This window comes from Prunus dulcis, unplaced genomic scaffold, assembly GCF_902201215.1.
Source record: "Prunus dulcis unplaced genomic scaffold, ALMONDv2, whole genome shotgun sequence".
In the NCBI taxonomy this organism is placed as follows: domain Eukaryota; kingdom Viridiplantae; phylum Streptophyta; class Magnoliopsida; order Rosales; family Rosaceae; genus Prunus; species Prunus dulcis.
In genome coordinates this window covers 7,981-17,924 of record NW_023010135.1, presented here as the reverse complement: position 1 = coordinate 17,924, position 9,944 = coordinate 7,981, and the positions used below count along the sequence as shown (strand labels likewise).

The 9,944-nt window shown below is 35.6% G+C and overlaps 2 protein-coding genes and 1 non-coding gene across 3 annotated transcripts; all 3 read left to right on the top strand.

Moving 5' to 3' along the window:
• The first annotated feature begins 3,769 nt into the window (after nt 1–3,769).
• LOC117612987 (non-specific lipid-transfer protein 2-like) lies at nt 3,770–4,456 on the top strand. Its single transcript, XM_034341621.1, has one exon. It carries the CDS (start codon nt 3,819–3,821, stop codon nt 4,113–4,115), a length of 297 nt encoding a protein of 98 aa, XP_034197512.1. The 5' UTR covers nt 3,770–3,818; the 3' UTR covers nt 4,116–4,456.
• A 1,382-nt stretch (nt 4,457–5,838) lies between these two features.
• On the top strand, nt 5,839–6,445 carry LOC117612986 (non-specific lipid-transfer protein 2). Its single transcript, XM_034341620.1, has one exon. The coding sequence runs from the start codon at nt 5,955–5,957 to the stop codon at nt 6,249–6,251; it is 297 nt and encodes a 98-aa protein (XP_034197511.1). The 5' UTR covers nt 5,839–5,954; the 3' UTR covers nt 6,252–6,445.
• Nucleotides 6,446–6,767: 322 nt separating this feature from the next.
• Nucleotides 6,768–6,841, top strand: TRNAV-CAC. Its single transcript has one exon. It is a non-coding gene; the product is annotated as a tRNA-Val (tRNA).
• Nucleotides 6,842–9,944: the final 3,103 nt, after the last annotated feature.

Sequence of the window (9,944 nt, the reverse complement as noted above, 5' to 3'; positions counted from 1 at the left end):
CTAAAGCCTATTTTCAAACACAAAACAACATTCAAAACACCTATAAATTACAACATTACCACCAATAGAAGCCCAACCCAAGCTTCATTAAAAAGCCAAACTAAATTACAAGAGTGCAAGAATTCTATAGTGAGGGCCTTATATATGGCTCTTAGGTGAGACCCTATCTTTTAATAGTTGGATCAAATTGGTTAGCATGATTCAACGGTTAAGAAATAGAACCTTATCTAAGAGCCATATATTGGGTTTCAAAAACCCACGATGAATCATGCCACCAACTTTTATAATCAAGCCCATACCCAACTTTAAAAAACCTAGACCACAACATAGCCCAAACATGAAGGGAAAAAAAAAAAAGCAACACAAAACAAAAGAACCCAAACAAAGATTCATATAGAAATGGCAATTATTTAAAAAAGGGCAAGTTTAAAAAAGAAAAAAAAAAAAAAAAAGGGCTGTTTGGTATTCTACTAAAAAAAGTGAACTAAAAAATCATGATTCTTTTACAAAACATGAGTTTTCAAATACAAGATTTAAAAATTTGTTTGGTATTAAACTTCATACCTATTTTTAAGATCTTAAAACTTGTACCAATTAATTATTATTATTATTTTTTAAAGCAGAGAAGAAGCCCAGGACCTCTATTTCTACCTCTCTTTTTATCTGATGAACTAACAAAAATTAGAGTTGCCGAGATCTGGGATGTTGACATCGTTTTCTTTCATTAGAATAGTCTCGATTTCGCCGTTTCAATCTGGGGTGAGTTCAATGGAGAGAGAGAGAGAGAGAGAGAGAGAGAGAGAGAGAGAGAGAGAGAGAGAGAGAGAGAGAGCTCATCTCCAAATTAAATATCTTCATAATATTGATGCTAGAAGTGGGTCTATAACTAAAAATCTAAGGGCTCATTTGCTTCTTTAAGAAGTATTTCTGTTCATAAGCGTTTCTAACAAAATTGCTTTTATTAGAAAAATCTTGAATTTTCATACAAAAAATCCAATTGCTTTATGGAAAAGCACTTGGGAGTGCTTCTCCAAAAAACGATTCTATGACCCAAAGGTGCTTCTAAACTTTCGTGTCAAACGCTGTCAGAAATATTTTTAGTTGTCATAAAGTATTTTTAACCTTTCCAAATGCATTAAGGGCTCATTTGCGAGTGATTCTGGATAGGCCAAAAAACACTTCTATTGAGAATCACTTATCTAAATAATCACTCTAAGTGGGTTTAAGTGATTGTTTGGCATAGCTTATTTGGGGTGATAAGTGATTTTAAAAAAAAATTGGGAAGCCTAGCTCGTTTGGTAAACTATGAGAAAATCACTTATTGTTAAAAATTGTTGTGAGAGAAAACTATAAGGGAAAACAGCTAATGATGTGCTTTCATTTTCTGATTATGTAGGAATTAGTTTCGAAGATGTGCTAGGCTAAATGATTATGCGGCAATCATTTTCTGATTATGTGAGAATCAGTACCAATAACACTTTTAACAAAAAGTTTACCAAATGCCAAACTACTTTCTCTCACAGCTGATTTCTCTCACAGCAAATTTGACAGCGATTATTTTCACAACACAGCAATACCAAACTGACCCTAAGTGATTTTATAGAGAAGCACATGAGATGTGCTTTTATCCAAAATTATATGGAGAAGCACATAAGAGATGGTTCTCCCCAAAAATAATTATGGAGCCAAAATCACTCCCAAACGAGTCCTAAAACGGTATACATGGCCTAAATAGGCCCATCCTACTAGACTAAACCAGGGTTTCTAGTAGTTCGTCGCCTCCAAGTAGAGGCCCAATCAGAGGTCAACAAGTAGATATTCATGAGTGCCTTCTGCGTGGCCCATTAGTAATCATACACACCATCTTAATTGGATGATAATCAATATTCACAAGTGGGATTTGACAATTTGTCGCGTCCCAAGCAATATTAATTTGTACTGCATTTTATTGCTCTGGGTTTTTAGTGTAGAACTCATTGGATTGATTAACCAATTGAAATTTAGTCGTAGTTCAGAAAACATCAACTTGATCCTGAGCAGCTGAGCTCTTCGCCATTGCTGGCGGTTATGTAACCAATTGAATTTAGTCGTGGTCTAGTTCCTAGTTTGACCCTAGCCTGCTTTGCTAATTCAATGAAAGGTTTATTGGTTTGTTTATACATATATTCTTTATATACGAATTATATCACAGAATTTAACCAATTGAGCTCAAGCTCGTTGTTTTGTTTATATTTTCGTAAATATGTACAGATTTTAATTTTCCGACTCTGCTCCTTAATTTTAGAGAAGGCCATAGCTTCTTTTTAATTTTATTTGGTGAAAAGTATTTTGTGTTTTCCACCCCAAAATTCAACCTCGCCTTAATAAAAGCATATTGCTGCCAATATAATTCCTCTACTTTGGGCAGTTCTTCTGCTTTAAGAATATGTATATTCCACTTTAAAGCAGGTTGTTTTCAACTCAGAGGCACTAATTTCTTCGCAAATTAATCATCATATATATAGTTAGGGGTGTATCAACTTTCGGTCTGACTTTCTTTTTATTAACCTTTTTTTATTTTTTATTTATTATTTTTTTATATTTACTTCTTTTGGTCTCACAAGCTTTCTACAGTCGGGAAATATTCCTTGTGCGTCGTCATATTATCATTAGAGGAAACTTAGAAAGCCTTGTAGCACACAACTTTTCTTTATTTCTTTTCCATCAATAATTGCAATTTAATATTTGTCTCATGCCAATCACATTACTCACTACCTAATATCTTTCGCAATGACTTTTTGGTGCTTACAAACAAGACCTCATTTTTAGGTTTTTCGGTAAACGAGACTGCTACTATCTAATATTTTTTCTTCTTTTTTCGGTCGTGCACCTAATATATCCATTTACACTATCTTAAGAAAATTATATCCTATTACAATTTACAATAAATAGTTTATTATTATTATTATATGTAATTTAAATTTACTGTTAGATTTTTAATTACTTACAAACCCACTTTTTCTCTTCTCATTTTTCTCACTCCACTATCTTCCACCTACACAACCATAGCGTGGGTCCTATATTTTTAGTATTATCTTTAAAGTAAAACAAACCTCACACACAATCATTTTCCAAAAGAAAGGACCATTTGGCGTTATCTTTGCAAGCAATCTTGTCATGCCACTTCAAAATTTTCTCTGATATGGTAATGGACTCGCGTCAAGTAGGAGATCTCTTTTTCAGGAAGACTCTTCTGTGGCGTTACTATTAGCTTTTTCTGTGCAGTTTTCCGTGAATCACTTTGTCCTCTTATTACAGAGTGGGTCAGACTGATTCATTGCAATGCGGGACGCTCATCACTAAACTTGCCCCTTTTTTTTCTGCAGCTTAAAGTACTGAGCTCCCCTTCCTCGAAGGGAACTTTTGTGTGACACCTCATGACATGACAACATTTGTATTGGATTTAGCATTAACCACGCCATTTAGAGTTTGATAATATCAAAGAGAGCTTCAACGGAGAGACTTAGAAAAAATAAACACTTTGGACTTATATTTATTAACCAGTTTTTTCAATACAAAAATTACTAATATCATCATTTAAAGTTCAGAATTTAACGTTAACACCATAGGTATTGTATAATTACGTCAACATGTCAGGTGGTATTACAATCACGACAAAAAAACTCATGACAATCAGCCACTTAAGCTTTCCCCTCCACCACGGCATTCCCTTCTCCCTTGTATAAATTGTGCAGTAAGGCCCTTCCCAAATGCACCATTCTCTAATCTCTCCCTCTGAATATAAGTAATTAAATAATTAATAGATATAGAATTTTAAGATGATGAAGTTGTCATGCTGTGGTGTGGGGCTCTGTGTTGTGGTTATGATGGCAATGGTGCTAAGTGAAGAAGCAAGGATGACAGAGGCAGTGACATGTAGCCCATTGGAGTTGAGCTCATGCTTGGAACCAATTATGTCAGGGACACCTCCTTCAACCACATGCTGCCAGAAACTGAGGGAGCAGAAGCCTTGCCTTTGTGGATATCTCAAGGACCCAGCCCTCAAGCAATATGTCAGCAGCCCCAACGCCAGAAAAGTTGCTTCCACCTGTGGTGTTCCCTTCCCTCAATGCTAAATTAATTACCAATATTAATCACTCCTTAATTACCAATATTAAGTAATAAGAATGACGACTTCATTAATGTCATTGTTCAAGACCAGCAATCATGATACTACCAATTGTGCCTGGAGAATAATGGGATGTATGTTATATGGTTAAACAAAATAAATAAATGTCAGTGTAATTGACTTCTGAAATATGTGGTTTTGCTTCATTTAGCTTGGCTGCTATTTGAATTTCGTTTTTCATGAAGTCAATTTGGTGGCTCATAGATTAGCTCGATTTTCTGTAACTTTATTTCAAGTGCCAATGTGGTATGGGGACCTTCCCAATATCATCATGATGTCTTAGTTGAAGATCATCCGTAATGTTTCTTTCAATAAATCATTTTTTTTTCTTGAAAAAAAACATATATAATATGTGGTTTTAAATGAATTGAAATTTGCATTACCAATTTATTTATTTATGGATTAGCATAATGTAATAAAATAATAGTAAATTAAACTTGTAAAAATCGCCAATATCCTCAAATTCATTGATGGGATCTGTTCGAATTTAATTTTTATCCCCTTGACTTAATTATGGTGACCCTCCACCAACCAATGGCTAAGCATTACAATCTAAATATTCAATAATCTAGTTGGAGCACACGAGAAACACAAATCAATTTAGTCTAAATTCCACACTACGGCGATGATGTGGTGGACGGTACTCTTGTCCAGTGAAAGATTAAGGGTTAGGTTAAAGACGATAAAATTAAGGCGACTGTTTGATTATGGTTAAATATGGTGAGTAAGGTGTACTTATTAAAATTACATTTATTTCACAATGTAATATATCATTTTTTGTCATTTTATATTGGGAGCTGATTTCCCCACTTACAGTACTCCCTTTTGCTTTTAAATATTTTTTAATTAATTTTGTTCTTTCTCTTTCCTATTCTATCCTTATCCTACATTAATTTCTTTTTTACTTCACTTTTATATTATTTCTTTTTCTTTATACTTAATTTTCCAACTTACACTCCATTTTCAATATTAAAGGGAAAAAAAAAACTTAATTTCTTACTCGATTAAAGGAAAAAAAAAAAACTGAAAATTGAGTGCAAGTTGAAAAATTAAGTATAAAGAAAAAGAACTAATATAAAAGTGAAGTACAAAGAAATTAATGTAGGGTAAGGGTATAATAGGAAAGAGAAAGAACAAAATTGATTAAAAAGTATTACAAAGCAAAAGGGAGTGTAAGTGGAAAGAAAGAAAGTGGGGAAATCATATCCCTTTATATTAGAATAAATAGTAATTCAATAAATTGTTTGTTATCAGGTGTACTCAGTTAATTTTAAAGTTCATTTAGCAGCACTCATTCAATAAATAGACATGTAATTAAAAACAAATTGAATCTAATAATTAATATCCTATAAATAATAAATTGCCTATTTTAGACTTCAGGGACGTAATAGAAACAAGAAATTAAAATAAAAAATAGCACACACACAAATATAACTCAGCACATTAAAAAAGGAGTGTAATTCTACATGGCATGATAATCAAAAGACCTGAATAAACAACAAGTCTTCTAGGTGGATTACACCCAACTTCGGTCACCAAAATTCAACTTAAGCCAAATTTTGTAAAAAACTAAATCCCGGTGTGAACGTAATCCTCCCACGTGAGAGAGTGTGTTGAAGAAGACTTACAAAAATCAGCCACTCAGTCTTCCCTTTTCCACCACGGCACTGGCTACTTCCTTCTATAAATTGTGCAGAAGGAGTACTTCCCAAATGCACCATACTCCCTCTCTCTAATCTCTCTCTTTCTCTCTCATAAATTATTAACTAGTGCACATTGAATTAAGATGATGAAGTTGTCATATTCAGGCGTGGCCCTGTGTGTGGTGGTGATGGTGGCAGTGATGGTAAGTGAAGAGGCAAGGATGGCAGAGGCAGTGACATGCAGCCCAGTGCAGTTGAGCTCATGCTTGGGCCCAATAAATTCAGGGTCACCTCCTTCAACCACATGCTGCCAGAAACTGAGGGAGCAGAGGCCTTGCCTTTGTGGATATCTCAAGAACCCAAGCCTCAGGCAATATGTCAACAGCCCCAACGCCAGAAAACTTGCTTCCAACTGTGGTGTTCCCGTCCCTCAATGTTAAATCATTTTCCAATATCAGTCACTTTCTTCTGAATCCTGTTCATCATGAAGAAGAAGTTTTATAATATATATAATATATAATTATATGCAATAAGAATGATGACTTAGTTGATGTCTTTCTTCAAGACCAGCAATCATTGTACCATGAGAATACTGGGGTTTTAAATGAATAAAATAAGTTTGCATTTACCAATATATTTGTTTATTTGTTTATTTATTATTAGCATAATATAATAAAAATAACCAATATCTCCAAATTCCTTCATCTTAGATCTGAGATGAATTCCAACCGCACCGCAATTGCAGACTTTGGGTCTCTCTTTTTGGGGTGTCGGTGGGTGGGGCTTGGCTTGGATTTGCTTTTCTCAGTCCAATGACAAAGTGATAAGATTTTGGCCTCTTCCAACTCCGAGGAGGTTAGGCTGGGAGACTTGACTTGACTGTAGTATAGTACTAAGATTGGTTACTCACTTGGTTTTACAACTATATTAAATTTGCTAGTTTAAATATCAAAGTTGTCTGGGTGGTGTAGTCGGTTATCACGCTAGTCTCACACACTAGAGGTCCCCGGTTCGAACCCGGGCTCAGACATTTTTTTTTTTAAAATTTCCTCTCTTTTTTTTTTCTGGTGCAAATATTCTTCTCATTTGTGTTTGACTTTTCTTCTAATTCTGGTGACCTTCCACCGCCAATGGCTAAGCACACTACAACCCAAAAATTTAATGAGTTTTAAATTTTATTTTGTTAAAAAAGAAAAAAAGAAGTTACATTTACAATTTTGCCAGTTTCTTTTCTTTATGTTACTCTGTTTTTTAACCCAGAAATATAACTCTGTTTTTTTTTTTTTTTTTTGTTGGAGACCCAATCAGCCATCCCAATTTCTCTGTGGCTTTGGGCCTCTCCAATGACTATCTGAATTCAAAGCCCTAATGGGTCGTGGGAAGTTGGGTCCAAGATGACATCGGAGGGCGTTTTCGGGTCGATGGAATTGGTGAGTTTTTAAAAGAGGGTGCATGTAGAAACGGGTTGAAATCTAACCCGTTAGAAACCCAACTTCAGTTTTTCCCCTCTTTCCCTCTCTGTGAAAACCTGAAGAACACAATCCTCTCTTTTTGAATGAAAAGCAAACCCACAATTAGAAGGATCCAAATCTCCCAAATCGTATAGTCACTCGACTGTCAGTAGCTCGTTGGGAGGCCTGCAATCTATGGTAACCTGGGTATTACGAAGAATGTTGTAGCTAGAAGCCACAGCAGCAGTTGTTCCTCGATTTTGGTAGAGATGGAGTCTCAAATACCAAAGAGTCTTCTCTAATGTCCACCACATTCTTTCCAGCTGACCGACTTCAGAGGTCCCGATTGATTTTGAGAGGTAAGTTCACTTGCTAGATTGATTTTATTGGGTTTGGTTTATTTTTTGTGAGGGTGGGAAATTCGTCATTTGTGGCATCAATAATGCGTCATTTTTGGAATCAATAATGTGTCATTTCCTTATGAATATTCAATATACTTAGTTCATTGTTGTTGGTCGGGGTGGAAAATCATGAAATGTAGGTAAAAGAACCTAAACTTAGGCTTAATGACATTAGGAGTAAGCATTTGGAGAGGATATTGGGTGAAGTTCTGGAATTGGTGGTTTGAATTACATTTGTGTTCTTAGTTGAACATATTGGTTCTAATGTTATTTTGAACAGATTATTTCACAATAGAATGTTAGTAACTTATGAAATTTTGTTTGCGTTTTGTGTAATTGGAAGTTAGGCTATGCGTATTTTGTGTCAATTTGGGCAATGTTTTGTGTAAGTGGAATGCATTGATATGTTGTGATGCAGTAATGACTGATTAATGAATGAATAATTGCTATGCAGTACTATAGAAGTGGATCAATAATATAGTTAGATAAAATGTCTGGGGGCTCAGACAGGGATGAATGTGCAACAGCTAATGGGAGGGTTTATATTCCTGAAGTAAGAAATGAGGAAACACCAGCAGTTGGGATGAAGTTTGACTCGCTTGACCTCGTTTACAATTTCTATAATAGATATGCATTCTTAGCTGGCTTTGGTATTCGACTTCATTCCAGCTTTTGGGGGAAAAATAAGAAAGAGATTTTGAGGAAAGAATTTGTATGTTGCAAACAAGGTGCATACAGGAGGGATGAAATTCGGGAGAGAAAAAGACAACGGGGAATAAGTAGATGCAATTGCAAAGCTAAGATTGTGGTTGTGAAGACAAATGGGAGCAAGAAGTATACCATATCTCTTTTTGCAGAGGGACACAATCATAAGATGACACCCTCAGAAAGAATGCATTTATTGAGATCACACCGTCATATTTCAGATTCTACAAAAGTACTCACAAAACAGTTGGGTTCAGTTAATATTCCCATTCATCGGAAGGTAAGTATTTTTGAGGTGCAATCCGGAGGAATGGATAAAATTGGTTTTATCAAAAAAGATATCTACAATCTTGAATGTAGTGTGAATGGGAAGCTGAGGAACCACGATGTTGAACTAGTGACCGAGTATTTTATGGCTGAACAGAAAAAGAATGAGGCTTTTTATTTCAAGATTGAGGGAGATGGCCATGACATGTTTAGTCGATGTTTTTGGGCAGATGCAACTTCTAGACGGGCGTATGGGTTTTATGGAGATGTTGTTGTATTCGATACCACATTCAACACGAATCGATACGACTTGACATTTGCACCAATGTTGGGAGTTAATAACCATGGTCAGACAATTGTTTTAGCATGCGCATTTTTGAGCAAGGAAACGACTGAGTCGCTTGTTTGGATGTTTGAGGAGTTTAAGAAAGCCATGCCAGGTGGGGAACCTAAAACGATCATTACAGATCAAGATGCGGCAATGGCCATAGCGATTTCAATAGCCTTCCCGACTACATTTCATCGACTTTGCATATGGCACATCACATCAAAGTTCTCTGTTAAGTTACCACGGGACGCTTATAATGAGTATTGGCGTGAATTTCAGAAAGCCATATGGGATACTGACAATAAGGATGAGTTTGATGCAAAATGGAATATTGTGGTTACAAAGGCTGGTTTGACTGACCATCCATGGCTAAGTTCAATGTTTGATTTAAGGGAATCTTGGGTTCCAGCCTACGCACGACAATTTTTTGCCGCTGGAATGTCAAGCAGCCAAAGAGCGGAAGGTTCTCATGGTTTTTTCAAGCAATACATATCAAGGAGAAATTTGTTGATGGATTTCATAATACGATTTGAGAGGGCACTTTCTCATCAACGTGAAAAAGAGTTAGTTGTTGATCACGTAGATGCATTTGAAGTGGCTCAATGTCTTCTACCGATGCCAATGAACAAACAAATGGCTACCTTGTACACAAGGACAATGTTTCAAAAGTTTGAGCAAGAACTAATAGAAAGTACAGCATGTTTCCTAGAGCTCAAAACAGAGGATGCTTGTAAAGTTGTCTTTAACGTGAGCGAAAGGAAAAATTGGGAAACAAGAGTGGCAGAAGTCGGATATGTCAAAGATTCTGACCACGCATCGTGTAGCTGCAAAAGATTTGAATTTGTTGGAATTATTTGCAAGCACATCCTAGCATTGTTCAGAAGGGACCAGATTGAATATATGCCCGAAAAATATATTTTGAAGAGGTGGAAGAAAACTGCGAAATGTGGATTGGTGTCGATGCAAATGGCAAAGAAATTA

Coding starts and splice junctions, on each gene's coding strand:
- LOC117612987 (XM_034341621.1), top strand. CDS start 3,819: ATGATGAAGTTGTCATGCTGTGGTGTGGGGCTCTGTGTTGTGGTTATG.
- LOC117612986 (XM_034341620.1), top strand. CDS start 5,955: ATGATGAAGTTGTCATATTCAGGCGTGGCCCTGTGTGTGGTGGTGATG.